Source organism: Lagopus leucura, unplaced genomic scaffold (genome assembly GCF_019238085.1).
Source record: "Lagopus leucura isolate 7727_CA_CO unplaced genomic scaffold, USGS_WTPT01 Super-Scaffold_100036, whole genome shotgun sequence".
Taxonomy (NCBI): domain Eukaryota; kingdom Metazoa; phylum Chordata; class Aves; order Galliformes; family Phasianidae; genus Lagopus; species Lagopus leucura.
The window spans coordinates 4,771,850-4,796,358 of NW_024962285.1; the positions used below are offsets into that span (position 1 = coordinate 4,771,850).

A 24,509-nucleotide genomic window follows, 5' to 3' on the forward strand; every position below is an offset into this window, starting at 1 on the left:
AAAAAAAAAAGAAAAAAAAAGAAAAAAGGAGAGGAAAAAAAAAGGGAAAAAGTCACTCAGAATATATGACCATATAAGCATGGGCACTCTTGCAGAAAACCTAGTCAGCAATCCTAAGCCATGGGAAATTTAAATTAGAGCCAGGGTCTACAATAGGCAGAGAAATCCACACAGATAAAAGGGGCTGCCAAGGCTGCAGGTAGAGTTAGTCAGATATTCTCAGATTTCCAAAAGAACTTTATTAGTTTTATTAATTTTTTTTTTTAATAATCAAGAGATTCGAGTGTATCCACATTACACGGCAAAGAAGATTAAGCTTTTTTCCTTTAATCAAAATATCCATATGCATGCTGTATCTCCCAAACGTAGGTGGATTCCCACTGCTTATTACAGCTCTGGGGCGCATTCTGTTACGGCAACTCATGCACAAAGCGCTCCGGCACACGTAAGCAAAGCTCCCGTCCTGGCGCACAGAGCCAAGAAGCCCCCCGACCCTCAGAGAGCACCGCAGCGCTCGGCCCTGTGGAACGAGGATCCAGCGCCGGGCCCCACGGCAGAGCAGCAGGAGGCCCTGCAGGACCACCAGCACCGCTGGCGGCCGGCACGCTGCAGGCCCCCCGCGCCACGGGCAGGGCAGAGCACAGGGCCTGGCAGCCGCTGATCGAAAACTGGACTCCCGAAGGACTGCTGTCAGAGCAAAACTGACATCCAGCCACATCCTTTTGCTTTTTACGGGCCCTTCCAACTGCCCTGCGGCCACTGCTTCAGCCCTGGAGCTCAGACACGCTGGGCTGAAGCTGGCGCTCAGGTCCAGTCTAGGACCGGAGTTGTGTTGGGAACAAGCAAACGCTTTGGGTTTTTTTCTGGTCATTTTAGCACACATTTCCTTTTTTACTGTTTAAAAATACAGAGGGGATAACAGCACAGAAAAAAAAAAGCACAGATGTGGTCGGATTTTTGAATATAGCACTGTGCAGAGGTAAAAGGAAATGAACAGCTATCTGCCTCAAAGAAGCCACTCAAAACACCCATAGCAAACAAAGGATGCTTCCCCCAAGCGTGGCTGGTGGAGATGAAAGCACACACCAAATTTATACGAGGCTCCCATTTCCATTTTGACTCCATTAGCAGCAGAAAACCCTGTCCTGCACCAACTTACAGGGAAAGGCAAAAATAAAATTATTTCAAATTCCTTCTTTAAAAAAAAAAAGGCTTTTTTTGTTTTCATTCACTGAATGTTCAGTTTCCTTTTTTTTTTTTTATTAAATATGTTAAATGGGATACTTGTTTACTACAGACAAAAGAGGGTGCTTAGAAGCATGTCTAGGCTCATAAAGATGGAAAGGGATGCTAAAATGAGAAGGGGGAAAACCTGCTCTGGAAAAACTAGCTTACACTTTATTTCATGGACGTTATTTCCTGTGGCATAGGGCACTTTAATAGGACAAAATGCGATGTAAAATACCTCAAGTAAAATACTGATTCTTTGAATGCTCTTTTCCTTTCCTAACTATTATTGACTATTAAGCTTAAGAACATTTGCATTTAACCGAGTGCCAGAACGCAGTCCATCAAGAAATCAGTTCAGGTGTTCAGGCAGACCACCTGACAAACACATCTGAGCAGCGTCTTGTAACAAGCTACGAACTTCAGCTGACTCTTGTACCTTCTGTTCTCAGCTTTATAGAAATACTGGATTGGAAACCAATTGGACAAACTGCACTGCACAAACTTGCCAGGCACAGAGAATGACAGAATTAGCCCCTCGGCTCCAAAAGGTGCTGCAAGGGGGGAGGCAACGGACAAGGAACAGGAAGGCAGCTTGTTTTCTGTACTCCATAGCAGCTGGACACTGATGCTGCAGCTTCAACAGCTGTCTTTCCAAAAGCCGCCGGGACAAAAATTCAGTGACAAACAGGAGAGGAAAAATGTTAAAAGGAAGCTTTTAATGAAGGAATGGATGAAAGTCTTCCAGCTGTGGGAGATTAACATTCTTACCGCATATACTCTTACTGCAAGGTGGAGAAAGGTGTAGGAGGGGAGAGCTCTCCTTCACAGACCCAGAACTTCCCAGCACTATAAATGAATTCTACACATTTAGTAAACAGCAGAAACTGTACACTTTCCCATGAATTCTAATCATTTAAAAATTCAGGAAAATCATACTCAAGATCTGGATCTTCCCGCACTTACAATGCCCAAGGATTAGGCACAGGATTAGGTTAGGATGCTTTTTGCAAAGCAGATGGCAGCAGCAGAGTACAGTGCTGTAAATGCCATGCAGCGAAGCTGTACGATGAGCAGCAGAGTGCAAGTAATGCCATCAGCTGTTGGTTGCTGCCTTCAGATTTGGCCTGGTGTGGTTGTTTAGTTGCCTCGTTTACTCCCAAGCTGGGCGTTATCTCACCACAGGAAAGTGAGGTCCAAGTATGGTGGGTAAAAATCCCTGCAGCCACACTGAGGACTTTCCCCTGCCCCCAGTATTTCTCTGTACACAGAAGAAAAAAGCTAGCACTCATCTTCACACCTCAAGTAATTAAAAGTTGGCAGATGTGGCCACATCTGCTCAGGAAACGACTAATGTACAACAGAAAGTTGCATTTCACAGAAATAGGGGGATAAATGCAGTGGTAGGCAAGCAATAACAAGCGAGAGGCATATAAAACCTCTCAAAAAGGAAGAGAACAGAAAGGGGAGAAAAAGCTTTCATCTCCGTTCAAGAGCACTGCTTGAGGACCAATAGCTTTCAAACTATTAAATGAAGACAGACAGGGCAAATGTCCAGTACAATTCAGAAACCAGAGCTCATTTTGCCAGAGAAAGGCTGTCTCTCCCTGTGACAGCAGAAAGCGACTGAAGCTAGAAGGCCACACAGGGAGCAGATCTCTCTGAGCACTGCAGGGATCGAGAAATTATGTTATTTGTTGATTAAGAATATTAAAAATGACAAGGCTGCTAGACTACAGCAAGGCAAGCATGTAAGGAGTAGAGCAGAGCCTCAGCACCTCTATTTCAGGCACTCAGACAAGACAGCAGACTCCTCCAGTGATGGATACAAGAGGCTGCTCCTACAATGAAGGAACTGCTCATGTTTCAGTCCCTGTTTCCACGGGAGGCAAACAGAGCACTGCACACGCCATCACCCTGCTGCTGGAGGTCCATGGACTCACTCACACACTCTCCTGGGGAGCTGCTGTGGTCCACGTCCTGTCCATACTGGCACAGCAGGCTCAGTGATTTGTACATTGTGCAGTCAGTGTAAGATTTGATCTTCTTGAGAAACTCAGAACAGAGGGCTGTGCAAAGATTATCTTTGAGAGGATAAATTTGCTAACACAAATATCATTTTTTAAATTCCCTTCTTTCCTTAGATTTAAGTCTTTCAAGTTTCAACAAAGGAGTCCTTTAGAACGTGGGAGATAAGGCACTCTGAAGCTCAACATACAAATTATTGTTACTTTACACTAAGAAGAGTTACGGCTCCTATTTCCTAGAGCTATTTCGATACCTTTTTGGCTTACACACATATACAGAACACATAGTTGCTGTAAACCTCCGTCCCTGCATCATCACCGCTACATGCACTGGAAAGCATGGCTGAGAGAAGCGTGCAAGTGTTAAGATGTTCTGCAAAGTACTACAGATGCAGAATGCAAAAAGCTTAAATGGAATCAAAGCTGTGTGTATAACCAAACCCCACCTGTTCTGTATGTCTCAGCTCTCCAAGCACAAGGGTTCTGTAATGCATCACTGGGGTGAGGCTAGGCACAAGGGGGAATTCTCAAGAAGCCAGAAGTAGGAGTGAGAAAAAAAATCAGAACAGTTACATTTGTGAGCTGCTTGTGAGACTGCGGCCTCAAATTCAGGCACCTCAGAAAAATATGCACATCTCGTACATTAAATAAAACATTTTTAGGTGTGAAGATTATGACAAGTTTATACAGCAAAGGAAAATTCTACCATTATCTTCTTAGAATGTGGCTTGCTTATTGCCAGTATCTAAGTATATGATCATCAAACATAATATTACATTTGTTAGTAAACATACCGCACAACCCTTCTGCTGATGTTAACCTTGCTTAAGAATCTTTAGGAATCCCCCTCAGCACACTGTTGTTAGAATAGTACAAAGAATGAAGCCATAAATTTTCATTTTCATATCTCTCCTAGTCAGCATAGTCATTCTGATTAATTAATTCCATTCTGTTGCCCAAACGTATGTAACTATGACATTTGCTTACTGTCTCAAATGCTGTTTACACACTTTTCTGTCTTCTGTTTTTTGAGGGGGAGAAACTTTACTGCTAGCATCAGCAGTTTTAGAACAGAAGCCAAGGAAATATATGGACTAAACTGAATAAAAGAAATGCAACTCCAGGCCATCTGCCTGCCCGTTAGTTATGAGAAAAAAAATAAAAAATACCAGAAAGCATAATACTATGTACAAAATAGCACTGCTGCCAAAGAAGTCAACATTTGGCCCCAAACATTTGCTTTCCAACAGGTAATTAAAAAAAATAAATCCCACAAACTAACTCACTCTAGTCTTGAACAAAAAAGCAGAACACAAAAATATAAGATGATGAATGGAATTTAGCAACTTCAAGATAACTATTAGCAACTGCAGTTTAGAATAATTAAAATGATTTATGGGGAGAAAAAGCGACATACATTCAGAATATAACGTGTCTCACACTAACTGCATGCTCTGCCATTCTTCTGGCATCGCACTGGGAATATGGAAGGCATTTCCCCCACCTCTGAAGTTCGGGCAACCACACTGAAGTCACTGAACAATCACCTGAGACTGAACGCACAACACAGTGCAGCTAGCAGCAGACCAGGATAACACACAAAGACGTACATGAGAGAAGTGGAGAAGAAAAGCGGCAGTGAACATTTACAGGCAAGGAAGAGATGCTTTAGAAGAAAAGAAGTGCTTGGTTTTCTCAACAAGTTTAGTGCCAGCATACAAACAGTAACGATCGTTTATAAAGCCATCTTGAGGAAGAACATCACCAGTATCAGCCTGCACACCCTACTATAGAACATTCCATTTCCCTGCATTCCAAGGATCATGAAGCTCCAACCCCCCACCACATGCAGGGCCACCAACCTCCCCATTTCACAGCAGCCCAGGCTGCCCAGGGCCCCATCCAACCTGGCCTCCAACACCTCCAGGGATGGACGCGGCATCACCTCCTCTCTGGGCAGCTGTTCCAGCACCTCACCGCTCTCACAGCACACAACTTCCCCCTGATATCCAACCTCAATCTGCCCTGCCTCAACTTCAAGCTATTTCCCCTCCTCCTGCTGTTATCTACCCTTTCCAAGACTTGATTCCCCTCCTGTTTGTACAGTACCCTGGAAGAACATTTTACTAAATATTAAAACACTTGGTATTAATCTTAGTGACTCTGAATTACTCACTGCAGAAAACACAGAAGAAGTTGCAGTAAATTTCAGAGAAACAGTCCTAGCTGCACCAGACCCTGGAAGGAGAGTTTATATAATCTGGTTCTTGGGAAGGGGACTCAGCACCGGTCTCCCCTCTGTTCCTTCCCATATCCTGTTACAGTTAATCCACTTCTACAGTTGAAATATCTTTGATCTGGCATACACCAAAGCCCTGAAAGGCATTTGTGTCTCCACAGCTTAAGGCAATGAGGCAAAGGAGACAGGTCAGATGGGCAAAATCTCAACACACAGGAAGAGAAATGACACTGCTTCCTAGATTATAAGGACTATTTATTTTCCTGCCCTGCAGTATTTTCAGTAAGCTTTTTATTGTTATGCCATTCCTGCCACAGATTTTGTATCTTCCATCCTCAAAATGACTTTTCCCTACTTGCTTCATTTACAATAATAAACCACTGTATTCTCTTTTTATCTCACACCATACTTGTCATTCACAACTATGAAATATGCAGGAACGTTTGAAAGTTCACAGCATGCATCATTCTGACATGGCTTCTGAATTTCTACCAGCAAAAATGTTGTTTTCACAGCTCCTTAAAAGTACATGCTTACATATATAACAATGTTATATAAGGCTATTTCCATCGTTTGTGTCCATCATTGCACACTCCCATTTGATTTCTGTTAATCCTTCAAAAACATCAGTGCATTTTACAACACCTTTTTAAAATACCAGTATTGCTGCAGACAAATCAATTCAGGTACAGAGGAATAAACAAGTGAGAAATAAAGTACTAACCTTCCCCAACGGGAGTTCCGCAGCCTTCAAGGTTCAACATTATGTCTTTGTCTTTGTCATCTGCACTGCATCCCAAAAGCATCCAGCTCTCAACATTATCGCTTTCAGATAGCACGCTCTCCTCCTCATCATTTGAGCTGTCATCTATTACCATCACCTCTTGGGCGGTGAGAGGTCCAGAACCAGCGGAGGGAAAATTCCCACTAGGACCTTGCCTTGAAACTTCTGCGCCTGATCCTGCAGTATGCAGAGCATTACGCTCGGTGGCTTTGGCAAGATTTGCTATGGAAGATCCACAGGTATGCATTCTACCTTCAGCTAAAGGGCTTGTTGACTTTCGTGCCTTGCTTTTGTAAACACTGTCTTCCTCTGCTGTATCGGACAAGACAATGATCTCAGGGTCGTCCGAAATCTCGCCATCAGAATCGTGCAGTTCAACAATACTCTGGTCTTCAAGTGGTGCCACAGTTAGACCTGGACCCTGGTCTGTGAATTCCGCAACATCTTCTGCTTCTTCAGACACCTCCAGTGAGCTGATTTCAGCAAGGTTTTGGGAATAGTGGACCTGGCTGTAGAGATGAAATTCCACCTCGCTGTCAATGCTTGGCTCAGAGGATGAATCCTCTCGGTAAAGTTCATCTTCATATACATCACTCTCCTCCGTGTCTTCAGATTCGTAAAACATTCTGGAAACCAAACTGTAAGAAACACAAAAGACTGTATCAGTATGCTCATGAACATATGCCTGAAAATATCTTTCAAATGACACTTTGGTCTTTCTGCAATTGCTAGGATTAGTAGTTGTGCTCTGCATTAGGCAGGCAACATAGAGCAGAGTTTACAACAACAAAAGACAATGTTGTAAAAAGAGACAGCAGAACATAAGTAAGGGTGCATTTTGCTTCATGTTACCTATTACTTTAACCTAAACCACTCTGACTTCTCACTGCTGTGGAAGATCTCATATTCCAAAGCTTCTCTCCAGCCTGGATTCAAAACCAAGGTTTCTGTGTGGCTCAGGAGACAAGTGAGTTTCAGATCCATGTTTTGATTGCTCCTCCAATCAGTATCAGTGCTGCACACTTTGCAAATCACGTTACTAAGAAATGCCTTATGTACATATATTCTCTCAAGGAACTGGCAAGCAGCAGCAATATTTTACAAAAGTATGTTGGAGCAAATCTACACCTGGGCTGCAAAGTCACTTGAGCTGTCAGTTCACCATTTAATCCCAGGAGAAGAATTACTCACAGCATGGTACAGAAATACCCCAAAATAGAGCTCAGGTCAGAAGGCAGTAGAAAAAAAGAAGTGTAATAAAGGTAAGCATTCAAATTCGTGGCCTTCATACAAACCAACAAGTCAGATGGTCCTGTCAGAACACAAACTGAGTTACGGTGCCTCAAAAAAGCACTTCAACATGAGGAAGGTACACCTGCAAGCAGTGTCTGCCCAGCTCCTCATGAGCCAGATCTCTACACTCCTACCAGTTCATCAGTAGTTATCTATGACTCTTAATGGCTTTTTTGGCCGACCTAGGATTAAAGCCCGAAATGTCTCTTTTCTTGAAGGCAGCAATGCTGCTTCTTAAACAAAGATGCAATCAGAACTGGATGATGGGACAGAGAGCACTCTCAGCAAGCCTGCAGACGATGCAAAATTTGGAGGAGTGATTTATATACCAGATGGTCACACTGTCATTCAGGTGCATCTAAGTGGACTGGATAAATGGGCAGAGAGGTTCCTGAATGAAGATAAATACAATGGCCCATGCACCTGGGAAGAGAGAGAGCTTGGGAGCCAACTGCCCAGAGAAGCAAGTTTGCAAAAAAGGACCGCAGAGTGGTACAAGTCTGCAACACGCCAGAATACTTTTACAAAAAAAACAGTATGCTGGGCTCTTGAAGAATATTGACAGAAGGTCCAGGGAAGTGACAATGCTCTCAGACGTGTAGTGTGGTTTTTGGGTTGTTCTCTGAGGAGCCGGGCACTTGATGACCCTTGTGGGTCCCTTCCATCTCAGAATATTCTACCACTCGTTCTCTTCACACCCGCAGCGCTGCGTACGGCTCTGGGCTCTCCCACAGCAGGCCAACATGGATGGATTTGAGTGAGAGCAGTGACTAAGACAATTAAGGGATGGGAGCATCTGTCACAGGAGAGGCTGTGACAGCTGGGACAGTTCAGCGTGGAAGGCTCAGGGTGTCCTGCTGACGTACCTAAGAACCTGATGGAGGACTAAAGAAAATGGACCCAGGTTCTTCCAAGTAGTGTCCAACAACATGACAAGAAACAACAGGCACAAAATAAAATACAGATTTGTCTTGCAGATAAGAAAAAACCTTCTTACTGCATCGCCTGCAAAGGTTGTGAAGGCTCTACCTTTAATTAAATTCGAAATTTAATGGGTTTCTGAACAAACTGCACCCAGTGTCGTTGCTTTGACTCAGTGCAGTTGGAGTAGATTACCTCTAGAATTTCCTTCCAGCATCATCTATTCTGTGATGCTGACCAAGTCAAAGTTATTTCTGGAGTTCACTATATACCCACTAGCCAGACATAAAATTCAAAGGTATTCTGAAGTTACTCTGCCTACTTCAGGCACTGCATAATTTAATTTACATGCACATATCATGCATGGAGAAGAGGAAAGAAGATACTTTCTCTAAAAAGTCTATCTATTTCTGCGATACAGTTAGTCCTACGGAAGCCATCATGTTTTCTGGGAATGAAAAACTGCCAGACATCTGCTTTATGGTTATGAAAGTGACACGGTACCCTATACACAAGTATAAATACTTATACTTGGGAGTCTTAGGCATAAGTAATTTGTATGATTATGGTATTCAAAGAACCCACAAGCTCTAAGGCAGCTTTCTGTGAGCATCCCACCAGAGTTCCACCTTGATCATGATAAATTTGCCCTCACCTGCATTCCTGCTACATCAGAAGTCAAACTCAAAGTCAGAGGAAAACTTCCCCTGCCCCCCTCCCTGCCAACACACACACAGAAAAAGGCAGAAACACGTAAGACACGACTCCAAAGCAGGAAAATGTAATGCCTATCATAGAATGGCTTGGGCTCTGAGAGACCTTAAAGACCATATACCTTCAGCCTCCCTTCAGCCATGGGCATCCACTAGTCCAGGCTGCCCAGGGCCCCGTGCACCCAGGCCTTTAACACCTCCCAGGATAGACAGCATACATTTTTCAATCTCACCTGCATAGCTGGTGAAGTCACTTTCACAATCACTCGCTCTGATCATATCCAAAGAGCATCAGAACCCTACTCTCTCATTTTTAAGTGGGATCACCCTTCCACATAGATCTTAACCTGCTCCAGTCCACAGTATGAGAATAAAAGCAGAGCTGGAACTAATCAGGCAAATTATAATATTAGACAACAGTTATGGGAAGTGAGGAAAAACTTTCAGCAAAGTAGGAAATCAAGGAATCCACCTGAAGCATGTAAAAATTTTAGTGATACCAGAAAACACAACTTAATTCACTCTTTCCTTTGTTCCTGTCAGCCACTGTACAAGGTCATATCACGTTAGAACCCACGTCATAGCTGAAAACATGCATCAAAACAAGACTGCTGGATCTGAAGTGTCAAAGAATATCCTTATAGACACACCATGGTGAAGATGAGGATAAAAGGAGGCAGCACTGCACTACACTTACTGTGATCTAAACTCCCAAGTCTATTGAGTCTCAGGAGAGTCGATGGCTTGTCCTCCTTTCCTTGATGGTATGGAACTATGAGAGGCTCTTTGTCTTGCCCAGCATATGTCAGGACACTGAGAAATGAGAAACATCAAACATCAGCATCACAAAATAATGTGAAGATACCAATTTCTGCCATTCACTGCCGCAGAATTCTGGCAGCAGCTGCCTAGGGCAACTTCCTCAGCATGAGAAATATGTGTCAAGCACAACCAAAGCAAACAAACACACTGCCTCCAAGAAGGAGAAAAGAAGCTCAACAGAAAGATTTGCTGTTGTTCACATTGACAAAGTACAGCAATTTCTTACTAACATTTAGACAACAAACAACAGTAAAAACCTTTTTGCTACAGCAGGAACATAACACAGACTTAGGCAAACACCTGCATAGAACAGGTAATGAGCAATGCAAACAGAGCAAGACGGAGACAAAAATAAACCACAAAACAAGTTAAATCACTGGGTCATGTGAACACTCCACTCCTTCATCAACTGGAATCCTACTGCTACCTAAACACACTGCATGTATTTCCTCAAAAGCATCTGACTGCCTCTTTGGTAGGCCTTAAGAAGGAACTTCAAGTAAAGGGCTAATAATGTAAAAAAGAAAAATGAGCCAAAACCCAAACCACAGCAATCTGAGTTTCTCTTAACCATCCTTGAACAAAACTCCAGGTGGCTGTATCTACAAACTGCATGAGGATGGCATCTTCTCAGGAGATTTGCAAGGACTGCTTGCCAGCACTTTTTGTTTGGTTCAGTCAAATAAAACATCCTTACTTGGTAAAAAAGCAAACATTGGCAGCTGTACAGCTGCAGTCAGAAAAGAGATGTTTATGGCGACTTGCAGGCAAAAAGAGAGAAGGAGCACCAGCTAGTCAATCAGAGCAGTGATAAAGTTGCATGTGGGAAGCTACCTCTCAGTCAAAACTTCAAATCAGTTTGGAATGCTCAGATTTTATGTGAACACAGAAGATGCTTCAATTAAGAGCCAGTAACATCCCCAGGCCAGTCTTTCCCATGTTCCTCCTGCTTCATCTGCTGTGTTTCTTCCCACCATCTCCTCCTTCTGTCTCCTTAACTACTTCTGCTCTCTTACATCAACTCCTGCACACTCACAGAGCTCACAGGACAACAGCCTCCTTCTCTCCTCCTCTTGCCATTTCAAATTCACCTGGTGCTTAACTTCACATACTGAGTCTTTTTTGAAAACAAACAAAGAAAAAAATATAAAGAAAAGGAAGAGATTACTTCATCCTCTAGTGCTGCAAAAATTACTTTTCAAATAAGTGCAGTATTCCCATCACAAACCATCGGCTGAATCCCAGCATTTCAATTTCTCTTGCTTTCTGCTTGGCCTGTGCAGTAATATACAGTATAATATTTTACGACAAAGGCTGTACTCAAAATACAGCAACAAATATATTCTTTGGTGTCTTAATGAGTAAAGGAAAAACAAAATGCTTATAATCAGTATCTCTCATACAGACTGGGACAACTACAAAAAACGGAAAAGAAAGATATTTTGAAGAAAACACCAAAAACTTGCTAAAGTCACAAGTCACCACCAGAACAGAGGTTAAGATATCAGCACGGCAGCATCAGCAGTCTGTACAGATTTGTGCAAAACATTTTTCTTTTCCAGTTTTCTATTTAGTCACATCTGTAACATCCAAACTGACCGGTACTTTAGACTATGAAGGCACAGCGTCTGTACAGCCGGCACAAAATTGATAAAGGATTTACACCTAGAAGCACAGCAAAGTGAAATCCTTCATTTCACCTGCTAGGTGTTTCTGGGCCCTCCCTCAGAAGTAGCACACCTCCTTGTCATTGATAGAAGCCATCAAAAGCATCAGCTTTTACAAAGCACAACACCAAAATGAAGATCACATCTGTGTTCTCGCGTGCCCTATGAAGGCAGGCAAATCCCAAATAAACACCACAACAATACGTTCATTATCAGAGCTCAGTGTTGGGAGTCAGCTCTTTTCTTCACCTGCACGGTGTTCCTGTACTATACTTAACACAGCTCTCGTCTGGGCACCAGGGATAACCCAGCTGTGCTCAAAGCAGGAAGCAACAGCTCTGTCTGGGCGCCTGGGGTGAGGGGTGCTGCCTCAGACAGCAGAGCAGCTCCTGCGCGGCACGCTGAAAGCAGAGCAGAAGTGCCCTGGGTGGTAAAACGCTTCGGAACAGCTTCCTGAACTCCTTGCCCACAGCTTTTCAGGAAATGAGCCCTGAAAAGGGCCCACAGCACTTACTGCCTCGGTTACAAACAGGACGCAAAAGACAGAGCACTCATTGCAAAGCTCCCTCACCTTTACACTTACTGCTAGCTATTTCCAGCTAAGTTTGGCTGCTAGTTTCTCATGAGAGTGACCCGCACTGCTCTATGCTGATACAAAACTTTTTTTTTTTTTAATGTCGACTTGTGTTTGAGAAAACATTTATTTCCTGTCACTTTTTTATACATGCTGCAAACGAATCCAAAGGAAAAACCAGAACATTGGAAAAGGCTTCTCCTAGCGGAGACCTACACCTTCCAGAGACCATCAGGAAAAAAAAGCAACAACGGAGTACAACAAAACGCAGAGCTTATGCCGGCCCTTGGGAAGGCTTTTCCCTCCGCTCACTGCGACGTCCTCAGCCGGGGACAGGCCTCGAGTAGGGACAGGGCAGGGGGCTCTGCTCAGCCCGGGCACAGCGCAAAGGCAGCGCCGCGTGAGCCGGCCCGTCCCGCGCCGGGGGAAACGCGAGGTCCGGGCCGGGAGCGCCGCGGCGGAAGGGAGGCACCCGGCCAACAAGCCGGGCCCAGCGGCACGGGAGCCGCCGGAAAGCGGCCCCGGGGAGCAGCGGGGAGCCGAGAGCGGCCGGCGGTGGGCCGGGAGGGAGCGCGGCCGGGCCGGGGGAGGCGGCGGGAGGGGGCAGGGCGGCGCCGCTCTCATACTCACTGCTGGCCGCACCGGGACACGCCGAGCCGGAAGTGGCGGCGACCGGCCCGCCCCCCGCAGCACGTGTTTCCGGTCCCGCCCCTCCGCCTCCTCCGGGCGCGGGTTGGGCGGTCAGGCTGGGATGGCGGCGGGGCGGGCTTCGCCGCTTCGTCCTGAGAGCGGGGCGGCGGCCGAGGGAGCGGCACGGGCTGCGGCGGGGGAGGGCCGGGGGGCTGAGGGAAGGGCCGTGCCTGGACCGCGCAGCTCCGCGGGCAGCGTGATGCTAGAGCTCGAGGAGCGCTGGGGCGGCGCTCGTACACGTCTGTGTGTTTGGGCGCCGCCGGGCGAGCCGGGCTGGGGATCGGCCCGGCTTCCGACTGCGATGTTACGAGCCGAGAAGTCGGCCGAGTGAGACAGGAGCCCGGGGAGCGAGGGGCACTGCTGAGCATCGCCGAGGAGCGACCGAGACTCGAACGGCCGAGAAGAGGGCGCCTGTGGGCACGGCGGGCTCCTCCCGCCCGGGCTGCCTGCCGAACCCTGTCGAGTCGGCACGGCCAGATGTGTGCACGAGGCACCATCCTGAGCAGTAGCGGGCTCGGAGGACACGGAGGACTTGGCCTCTCCTGTGCAGGACGTTTTGGAGGAGAAGAGAGCTGTCATGGCTCAAGTGGTGAAAACGGACGATCCTTTCCGAGGATGGGGCTTGCTGGGTGGAAGCTGCTTGATGGCGCACGGCTTGCAGGTGCTGGCATCCAAAGGGTGTTAAAACCACCTACACCATCCTCTCTCTTTAGCTCCAGAAATAAGTATTTTAAGTGGTATTTTGCAGAGTCTGAGCATGTCTCTGACTGGGTCTATAAGGAACTGGCACCTCCCAGTGCAGAACAGCTGCCTGTTCCCTGATTAGCTATAGAGGAGTTTTTCCTCTTCGTACTCTAATCTTCTTGCAGGGATGTATTTGAATTTTAGAATTAACTTCTTCTACCCTGGAGAGATAAAGCAAGCATTGGACATTTTTGAGACTAATATGCAGTTGTATGAGGGATTGCCTGAAACCAGAATGTTTAATTGAACCTGGCTTTTCTCATCAATTAGTACTTCTGATTATGATAATTTCACCAAAAGTAAAGATTCTGAGCTGAATTTCTTTACCAGATGGTTTTATCTTCTGCTCTGATGGACAGAGGTTAAAGATTTTTCTATGCATCATGAAGACAAAAATGCAAGGGAGCTTAAAGTTCAACATGAGAGGTAAAAATTCTCTCTGTACAAGAATGTATTTCAGAAAGCAAATCAGCATTATTTAGGGAAATTGTCAGTGATGTCCTGGTACCTTTCTGGATCATGCCAGAAAGCTGGACATACTGGTTATTGTGTTTTGATTTCTTGTTCAAATACTTGCAAATGGAAGAGCAAGCCATTTTCACTTAACAACTAATTCTTCAGAGCACTGCGCACTGTGAGGTAACTTTGTTTTGCCTTTTCCTCTTCTAAGCAGATCTGTTTAGGAGAAGGAAAATTTTGTTTTCAAATATTCTGTTGTTATTGCTTACAGCTTTTGGTTGAACTGCTGTAAGGCTGGTCTTCCACTGCAGGGGTATGCTGTGCAAAGCAGACCTCAGTAGCTGGCACCTTTAGCTGTGATTTAAAAATGGGATAACTGCAAAACCCATCAGAGATATGGCACAGGCTGAAGCGGAAGCCTTGGAGACCAGCAGACAGTCAACAGTCTAGCAAGGGAAGAGACAAGACAAGCACTTCTGTGTCCCGTGAAAGTAACCCCCTCTGCCCTGCAAGCACCGTGCAGCATATACTGTAGGGGTGGAAGGCAAGAGTGGGGGTTGGTCTGGAAACTCACACATCTGCTGAAAGTAGAAGGTACAGAGGTGTTGGAGAGGATGAAACTCCTGACTCCATGCTTACCCCCTGAGAGAGCTTCCTCTCTTTCCACAGGACCAGCAAGCCTTGTGGCCAGCAGTCCGGACTGCCAGCATCAACCCTGCTGCCTGCAATTGCAGCTGGGGCAGGATGTGACTGCCAAGGACAAGCTGCTGTGAGTGTGATGTGGTGCAGCATTATTTGTGGATGGGGGGGAGGAGGAGGTACGTAGTATGTGCTGCTAGGGAGGACCAGTCTTGCTTTAGAGTTTAAACAGGCCCAATTTGTCATTCTTGTTAATGTCACCACACAATTTCTAATGCTCCCATATGTATCTGTGTATGTACATTTAATGGGAAATGTTCTCTTCTGTCATACCCACAAAGGCTGGCTGACTCTGGACGCTACCAGCTGGCTGTTTTCCCAGATAACTGCCTTGGCAGCTCACGGTAACATGCTGCTGATGCTGACCACAAGGGATCATTCTCTTAGGGCCTGCTAGCAGCCCCTTAGATACTAGGCATGGTGCTGAGCATGCTTTCCCAGTGGACACCCAAGGGACAGCCCAGAGCTTTCACTTTCCATTTTCGTAAGCCTTTATATAGGGACTTTCCTAATACTGCATTTTCAACATCACTGGCATGTAATTGCAGCCTGTATGTTGAGCCTGGGAACAGCAGCATGTACATGTTGGCTGGAAAAGTGTCTTTGAAGGGCAAAATGATCCAGTTCTCTCATCCCCCAGGCTTTGGGCCAGTAATGAAGAAAAATGAACAACCTGCAAGTAGGAAGGTTTTCTTTCCTAGCTGCATGCAGGCAGACCCTAGAAATAGAAACAGAACTATGGCACCTGATATATGCAGCAGGTAATTTCCAGCAATCTAATCACGATACCTTTCAGAAGAATACTGTTTTTTTCTACCTCTACTTATTACAAAAACCCTCTCGAATGTATCCAAAATTAACTGTTGTAAAACAATTGTAGAACGTTGCAAAACGTTGTTGATATGACAAGAGGATGAAACTGAGTTGTAATACAACAGGCAATTGCCCGGGCCCTAAGGACAGTGATGCACATTCCTGTCCTGAGGCTGTCTGACCCTGCTGCCCTTCACCAAGCTTCGTCTTGATGTCCCAGCCCAGCCCTATTTAAACATGTCTGTGATGACTTTGTGATGGACACTTGGCAGTCAGTCATGGCATGGCTCATATTGCTCAGGTTTGCATCAGTGTATATGGGTAAGGGAAAGCAGAGCAACATTTTCCTTCAAGCGCATGCCAGTAGCATTCATAGCTAGCCTCCCTCTGTGAGAGTTCTTGTCTTTCCCAGCACTTGCAACACAGCTTTTTCTAGTTCAGCAAATTCTGTGTGCAGTTGAGGTCATCAGGAGAAAGAATGACTTTTACCAAGCCTGTATTGAAAACAGTCACTGCTGTAAAGGGCACTGAAGCACAGTAGTTTGTGTAGCACTAAATTTCTGACTTTGCCTTCATACGGTATAGAAAAAGTAAGATTGCTTGCTTGCCTTCATGTCTTTTACTCCTCCTTGAAGAAACAGCCCTCCTCAGAGCTTGTAGGTCATACTGTCCAAACCGCCTCCATCCTTGGGGCAAAGGGCCATAGGTCCACTGTACAGATGTGTACAGGCTTATGTTGCTGCTGTTCTGGGTTGCCTGCACTAAATGCAATGGGATTTACATGTGATGGGAAGTGCAGGCAGTGGCAATTTCACACATGCTCCCTTTCACACTTAAGCAGACTGAATCCTGCCTCGTGAACAATGAACTGTCTTGCATCTGGACTCAGTGCAAACCTTTCACATCCTCTGAGCACCTCCCACGTGGTACGCACTGACTTGTGTAGCAGCTGGAAGGTCCTGAGCATGGAGATTCAGGCTCCAACACGCACGGCCAGCTGGAAGAAAAGGGCTGGCAGCCCCTTTTTGTCTGGTTGCTGATGCTGTGAGTCCTGTGTGCCCCGCATTATGCTGGGTTTTGCTTCCTGTGGGGAGGACATTCCCTTTACCTCCACTTACAGAACCCACAGCATTCCAAGATTCTAAAGGTAGATGGGAAGATTCAGAAATGCTGCAGAGGAGAATTTGCAACATCTCCAACTACTTGGAGATACTTCAGGTCCCTGTATCTTCCAGACTGCAGAACTCCAGTTGTTACTGCACCACAAACTTTAAGCATTTTAAGAGTAAAAGGGAAAAAAAGTGGAGATACGTGTGTAAACTGGCATTATTCAGTCCAGATGCCAGTAGGTGGCACCCAAGAATGTGCAGCTCTGTCGGTAGGCTTTGTGCAAGCCTCACTGCTTGTTGGCTGCAGCACCTTGGGCTCTCAGCCTCTGCTCTCCCTGCGGCCACGAGGAAACCTGCAGGACTCTTGCTCTTCTTAATGTACGATTTCAAGTGCTGTAGGAAACAGTGTGGAGAAGTCCAGAATTATGCAGAGTATAACCCAGTGCTATTTGTTGTTAAGGTGTCAATGCGTGGTTGCTGCTTTCTGTTGCCTGTAGGTTCACTTCCCATCAGTCCTGTGTGGTGAGATGGCCCCGAGCTGCTGATTCCTGTGGGGCTTGCTCAGAATGTACAGCTAGATAGAGCTGTCTGAGAGCACTGCTGGGGAATAACACGAGTCTTGGCCATGTTATTGGTTTTTTTTGCAATGTTTCTTCCAGTTCAGAAAAATGTGAGAAAGCAACTGAAGAGTGCAGGCCTGCAAGGAAGTCAAACTAAATGTGCATAGCCACGTTTTTAAGATCTTAGTTTTGCAGTCCCACTGAATGTTACTTATACCCAGACTCATGTAAGGAGATGGGTTGTGTTTGTGACTTGTTTCCTGTGCTGAGTGATGCTGTCAATGGCTCGTGCAAGCAGTGCCCAACAGCCATAGCGCCTTCATCCAGCAGCTGCGAGCAAGGATTGCTTTTGTATGGTGGTTAGGCTGAGAGTTTCATTTACGTTGGTCCTAGTCTGGCAAAAAGCACACAGTTTAGGGGATGAGGCAGTTCTGTCCCTCAAGGTGTGAAGGCAGAGCTGCTCCAGCAGCAGGAGCACCTGGCTGGGCAGAAGGCCTCTCGCAGGGCTTCGGGCTGCAGAGAAGCTGGGTTTGTCCGGGGTACATCAGGCAGGAGACCAGGAGAGCAAGAAGGAGAGAAAACAGATGAACCACTAGCGGACAAACGAGGTGGCAGCTGCGTCCTGTTGTCACCTCCGGTTTGTTGTGCTCACCGGCTGAAACGCCCTACCCAGGAACATCCCTTTGCGCTGAAATGGGGGAAAGCCGTCGCGGGAACGCCGGCAGACCTCGAGGAGCTGGGCTGCCTCCCTGCCGGATCGCACCGGGGAAACCTCCCGACCCGGCGCTGCGCGGCTGTGCAGCTCGCACGGCGGCCGGAGCTGCGGCCCGTCCTCACCTTCACGTGCGCGCCGCAGGAACGGGAGCGCTCAGACGTTAATTAAATTCCCACCCACCACCTGGCCCGCTCCTCCTCCTCCCGGTGCTCTGCTTTGCAGCTTCAACAGAACAGCGGGAGAGGGGAGGGAGCGTAATTACGGAGCTCCTCGGAGCCGGCTCCGCGGCGCCCCGCGGCTCGTTAGTTACAGCTTCGGCTGCACCGCTTCGCGGAGGGTCGGCGGGGGGCGGGGAGAAGGGAGCGGGGGGTGGGCGCGGCGAGGGCGGGCGGCAGCCTGCGGGGCGGCCCCGGGGAGAAGGCAGGGCGAGGGGATGGAGAGGCAGGGAGAAGGGAAGACGGGAAGGGAGCGAGGGAAAGGGAGGAAGAAGGGCCGGCGGGAGCAGAGCGTGGTTTGTCTGCGGGGCGGTGAGGATGCAAGGCGGGCGCCGAGGGATGCTGAGCGCTGCCACTGCCCGCACTTCTCCCCTCGGGGCAGCACGCGGTCCGCTCTCCTTCTCTGGCGCTGCAGAGCGGGGCTCGGGCTCCCAAACCCTGTGCGCGTCCCTCAGAGCGGTTGTGAGGAGGGTGGGTTCTGGAGGACGGAACTGCTTTCCCAACATATTAAATCTTCTCTGAGAAAGCATTTCCTTTCCCAAACCACCCTAATTTTCTCTCAGAATAATTGCAGTGGTGTTCCGATTCTCTCCCAATTCGAGCAAATAAGAATCCTCGGCATTTTCAGGTGAAAAAAGCCCTTTCTCCTATAAAGAGCCAACGTTCTTGGTGCGAGGACAGGCGGAACAAGCCAGCAAGGAAGTGATGCCGTTGGCTCGACTTGTCCTTGAGCAGCCATCCACTGGAAAACAGCATTTCTGCTGCCCCCTGCTGCAGGGGTCCTGTGCCCGGGGAAAGGGTTACCCTTCAGACGCCGCAGGTCTGCCAAAGCAAGTCCTTCAAAAGAGTGTGAGGAGGTGGAGAGGGTGCACGTTTCCAGTGTAAAACTGTTTTGAGTCCACCAGCAGCTTCTGCAATGGGTAGATGTGCATTTCCTCTTCTTACAGAAGGAAAGGGACAGCTCAGAGCAGGTAGGACTCTGTTCTTGAGGTTTTGGAGCTGCTCTCTGCCAATAGTTAACTCTGACCTCGTGATTTCCATTTTGTTTTGGCAGCTCCCAGTCATTGTTTCTCTCTTTCCCTCTCTATCTTTTTTTTTTTTTCTCCCTCTGGAAAATTTCCCTTAAGGAACCACCAGTGATGACCCATGAGACAGTGCGTGAATGCTTTGCATTGTGCAATGCTCTGACATTTGGCATTCCTATGGCGTTATCCCCCATCAATGCAGAATAAGTTGTCAGAGCATGAAATTGGTATTTTTACATATTCTTAAGGTACAGATGTCATCTGAAAGCCATGCACAGGCATTATGATTAAACTCTCTGTTTCATTCTCTGCCTATGAACAGATCTGTTTGGAAGATTTCTCTCCTTTTGGGGGGTTAGAGAGAAAAGACATAGCCTTAAAAAGTGGCAATGCTACCTGATATCACCATCAAAAGGTGAAAGCTAAGTTTAAGGCACTGTGCACCGAGTGCAATATAGACTCATAAATGCAGAGCAATAGTGTTCAATTTTTAGCACCTGTGTTCCTGGCGTGGTAGCAAGAAGCAAACAAGTACCAGATGGAATATAATCAGTGACTCAGTTTCTTGTGCCAAATATATCAGCATGTTCCAAATCAAATCTGCTCAGGGCGTACAAGTTTGTTATTCTACGTTAATTACTGCCTAAGAATGGCAGACCCTTATGGGAGGATTAGTATGGCTAAACATAGTGTGCATGGAGAAAGAAGAGGAAGGGCATGAGAAGGTATCCACGTGGGACCCCAAATCTTTGGTTTGGTTTGTTTGACACAGAACGATGAGGACCTTTCCAAAGTTTCCTGTTTGGAGGCAGGTCAGGTGCCTTACCTGTGCTGTGTGCCCCCCCTTGGAAACAAAGCTTGGTGCACACTGAAACCAGAAGCTGAGCAGTGTTCTCAGCTGGGATTTTGCAAATCAGGCTGCGTAAAAGCTGTGAGCATCCTGCTCTGACCTCATAGCTTACCCTGCTGTGGGCAGAAGGTTGGACTGGAGACCTCCTGAGGTCTCTTGCAGCCTGTATTGCCCTGTAGTCATGTTCTTTCATAGGCAGGAGTTAAAAGAAGAGGGTGTTCAGCTTTGGCATGACAGATCTTTCTGCTCAAATTCTTCCCAGCTTTTGTACAAAGAGTGCTTAACGCTGCACAGAGCTTCATCCTGTGCTGCTGTTTGCCATGCTTGTTTAGAGGTATGTCTGCAGTCCATGAGCTTCAGCAGGGTTACAGCGTTACAATGCCTTAACCAGCATTGTAGTGTTCAACGAGTGAGAGGCTAGAGAACTACCCCAGGTTACAGCTTCTCTCCACACTTACCAAAAAACAAAGCCAGGCTGGATTACCCTTAAAAATAAGTTATGCAAAGTCGTCATCATCCAGGCTCCTCCTCCCTGTCTTGCTCACTGTCCTCCCAGAAGCTAGTGCTCTACCAGCCAGTTCCAGCCAAACGTGGTAGAGTGGTGACAAACTCGAAAGGAATTGAAGTCACAGGCATTGTAGGAAAACCAACACATTTGTAGAGATGGGAGAGTTAGATTTCTGTCCTCACAAATCACAGGGCTCCCCGATGGGCTTGGCAACAGTCCGTATGGCTACCTGGCTTGGATGTGGTCTGGGAACGGCCATGTTATGAGTTGCCTCTTACTTTGTGATGGTTGGAGGGGGTGAAAATTGCTTGGGAGTGCTGTCAAAGGAAGCTGGGAACACAGAAGCTGCTGAAAGGATAGATAAGGAGATGTGGGAGAAGAGAGGAAAACTCCTGTTTATCAATAAAGTCAGAAAAGGACATGAGAAGGAAAGTGGGTATGTAGTAAGGAAAAAAGCAGATAAGGATACAGCAAACACAAAAACAAAAATTGTGGAATTCACTGAGTTCCATTAGTTGTTAGAGAAATTGCTAGCTGATTACATTCTTACTCTGAATTGAAGAGGATGGAAAGATGTGATGGCACTTTGGTTGTAAGCACAGAACGTGCTCCTAAAGACAGTTCAGGAGCAAATTTAGAATGCTGTGGACTCAGTAAAATGCTAGAAGACTTCTGAGGCTGCTTTACGGTTATGATGTGGCTGTGTGTTATGTTCCGAAATTCCCATCTTTCAACCAGATGTCTGACAACAGTGTACATAGCTTCTGCTTGGCCACATGGTTCATGTGAAAGACCAATTCCAAGGGCACTGGGACTCTCTGTCTGCAGCCCAATCCGAGCCCCATCACAACCAGAGCAAGGTCTGCCATGGTCTTCTGAGCAGATGAACGAGCAGCCTCCATCCAAGTGCACATCCACAGCCCACAGGTTGTGATTCTTCAGGTGGGGGTTCAGCAGGGACTTGTAAGGAAAGTCTCATGGAAGACTGCAGAGGTGTTGCCCTGGGGACACCACTTTGTTTCTCTCCCCTTCCTTTCTGCTCAGAATCCTGCCTGAGTGTTGGTCTGGCTGCAAAATGCAGCAACCAGGAGTTCAGCCAAGCCTCTGTGGCTGAGTCCACGGGGCACACCAGGACATATCCAGGAAGTGAAGCCTTTACACAGGTGCTGTGCCTCCAGTGTCACCGACCATCAAAAGGGATGGGAGCAGATGAAAATCATCTGCTTGCAGAACCTCAGTTCTGTTGCTGAAGTCAATATAATGCAAAATATGAGAATGAGTCTCTTTTGGGAAATGAATCAAGGCCAAATAGCTTTGGCAGCTGCTTAAGCAGTGCTCTGTGACTGCAACAAGATTGCTGTCTTGCACGTTTGGCCCAGGAAGCAATGGGCAAGACAGCCTTTCTCTACAAGCACCAGTGACCGTGATTGGCTTTATAACCACAGGTTTCCCTCCAGTGCACTCCATGGGGCTGAAGATCTTCTTCACCAGGCCCAGCAACAGACATAAATGTGAGCACAAATTGTTTTGCCTGGGACGAAAGGACACGCTGGACCTTTGGTGTGGCTTGTCATTGCTAAGATCTCAGAGACTTCTGGCCGATTGCATGGCACACTTAGATACATACGTGTTGTCATCAGAAGCAGGCCAGCAGAGGAGAAAATAACCCATGAAGTTAGTGTAAGAGGGCATGGCAGAGCTAATGGGCAACTTGCACTGACTGAAGGAAATGTTTGTTTTTCCAACCAGGAGTAAGAAGTTAATCCTGATAGGGAGAAATCTGTTGTGGTGCTCTGCAGGATTTCTCTTACTTCATTAGACTCTGACACTCTGAGGGCAAATCCACATTGTTACATTGTCACTTCTGCCTGAAAATATGTGCGCCAGTGCTTAATGTAAGCTTATTTTTCCTTCTTATTTTGTGAGTGTAATTGTGTACGAAATTGAATGGAGGACTTTTATTTACTTGTTAGCAGCCAGTGGGTGTCAGGTCCTATCTTCAAACTAAGGTATCCCTGCAGATTCAGAGGCAGTCTGAGCCCAGGGAAGATGTGCTGCAAGCTCTATGTCCCCAGCACGCTGTCCTGCAGTGGTGTGACCCATCAGCATGGCAGCAGCACAGCTCCTGCCTTCCCTTCTCTTGGCAGCACCCACTAAAAAGAGTGCAGCCTGTCTGCAGCCCTGCTCTTGCTCAGTTGACCAAGCAATCCGTATCCCCATGTACCAGCGATCTGTCATCGTGTTTGCCTCTTTCCCACTCTGCAAACTGCATCAGTTTCTGCATCATCTCTTTCAGTAATTGGGAGAATTGCCATAAGTTCACTTGCTGGAGCATGCCTCCAGGAGAAGCCATCCCCTTGTGCACGCCCTGGGTAGACACACTTTACATCTAGTTGAGCAGCTTTTCCTCTTCCCATATGTAACCACTGATATCACACACCTTCCCAGCAGGTGCTGTAGCTGCTTCTGGAGCAAGGCAAACCATCATCTGTTGCCACGCTCACACTGTGCTGAGTGCAGTGGTGGATGCTGAGGCAATGGTCTGGATGCTGCTAGTGTGTGTTGCCGGAGTGTGTGGAGCCTGCTGCGTGGCTCTGGCACTGTACCACGCTCTTCAGCTGCAAAAGCCACGATGCAGAACAAGGGGCAGATGTGAGAGCAGATGGGTAGAGAGGGACATGGCAGCCCCATGTAAGGCTACTGGCGAGAGAACCTGTGCGTATCCCGTGGGTTACAGGAGAGGCAGAGGTCCCGCACTGACACCTGAACAAAGCTCAGCGCTCACCTGCTGGACGTGCCACTCCCGAGCAGAGGCTGTTGCAGGAGCGCAGGGCGGGCAGCACGCCGAGGAGGAGTCCCAGCGGGGACCTCAGGCTCTGCTACAGCGGAGAGGAGCTCGGGAAATGAACGCGGGCTCCCGACACCGGGGCTCCGTTCGGATAGGCGGAGCGGCGCGGGTCCCTCAGTACACCTGCCTGGTTCCCAAGGGCAGGGTGTGAGGAGGGCCGGGCTGGGCACAGGATGTGCGCAGAGCCACGGGCTGCGCTGCCGGGTGCCGGGCACGGGGTGGCCCTGCGGGGAGCCGTCAGCCCCGCGCTGCCCGGACTGCGCTCGGATCGGCGCACCCGGCAGCTCCGCTCCCCCAGCGCGGCGTCCGCACACCCGCCGGTGTCCGCAGCGCTCGGTGCCGGGCTGCGGCAGCCCCGTGCCCGCCACTCACCTCGCCGGGCACGGCCGGTACATCCGGGCGGGTGAAACAATCCCGCCGAGCTGCGCCACGTGCAGATGTGACAGCCGAAACATCTGCGAACGGCCCTGCGGAAACTTCAGCCGTGGGGCGTCCCGCAGCCCCATGCCCCTTCTTTGCTTTTCTCCCCGATAGGAGCGGTGGGGCGGGCGCCGTGCCGCGCTGCTGCGCCTCATCCCTGCGCCCAACGTCCTGCCAAAGAGCAGCGCCTGCACGGAGTGGCCGTGCTCGGCCGAATCGCTCCTACTCGCGGGGTCGGGGCAGCCGTCCGCACGCTGCGAGCCTCCGGGAGCGTGGTAACACGTGGAGCTGCGTGCAACGAGGGCAGGGAGTGGAAGAGGGGCGCCGGCGGGAGATGCCCAGAGGAACATCTGCTCCCTCCAGCAGAAGGGCAGTTCTCTGGAGATGAACCCCATGCCTTCTGCTGCTGCCCTTCGGGATGTCCCCACGTGGCGGGGCCGGCTGCCTGGGCACGAGGCACCTCACGTCTGTTGTAAGGAATGCGGCAGTTGTGGGGTTACTGCCAGCTATCAGGAAGATGTGCAAACTGAGCTGACCCACACAGCACTGCTTCCTCTGGGAGGCAACAGCCAAGGAAGAGGGGAACA

General features: G+C 47.9%; 1 protein-coding gene across 3 annotated transcripts in view; it reads right to left on the reverse strand.

Annotated features, from left to right (window-relative positions):
• Positions 1–12,946, reverse strand: part of ZCCHC7 (zinc finger CCHC-type containing 7) — a 111,230-nt gene extending 98,284 nt beyond the window's left edge. Inside the window, exons 1-3 of one of the 3 annotated variants that reach the window (XM_042882919.1) lie at positions 12,898–12,921; positions 9,902–10,017; positions 6,218–6,915 (exon numbers count right to left, since the gene is read on the reverse strand). In XM_042882919.1, the coding sequence (XP_042738853.1) occupies positions 6,218–6,902 (685 nt within the window). In that variant the 5' untranslated portion in view covers positions 6,903–6,915; positions 9,902–10,017; positions 12,898–12,921. Of the gene's footprint in view, positions 1–6,217; positions 6,916–9,901; positions 10,018–12,483; positions 12,562–12,897 lie in introns of those variants that run through there. The other 2 variants (XM_042882920.1, XM_042882921.1) reach the window with 2 other exon arrangements.
• Positions 12,947–24,509: the final 11,563 nt, after the last annotated feature.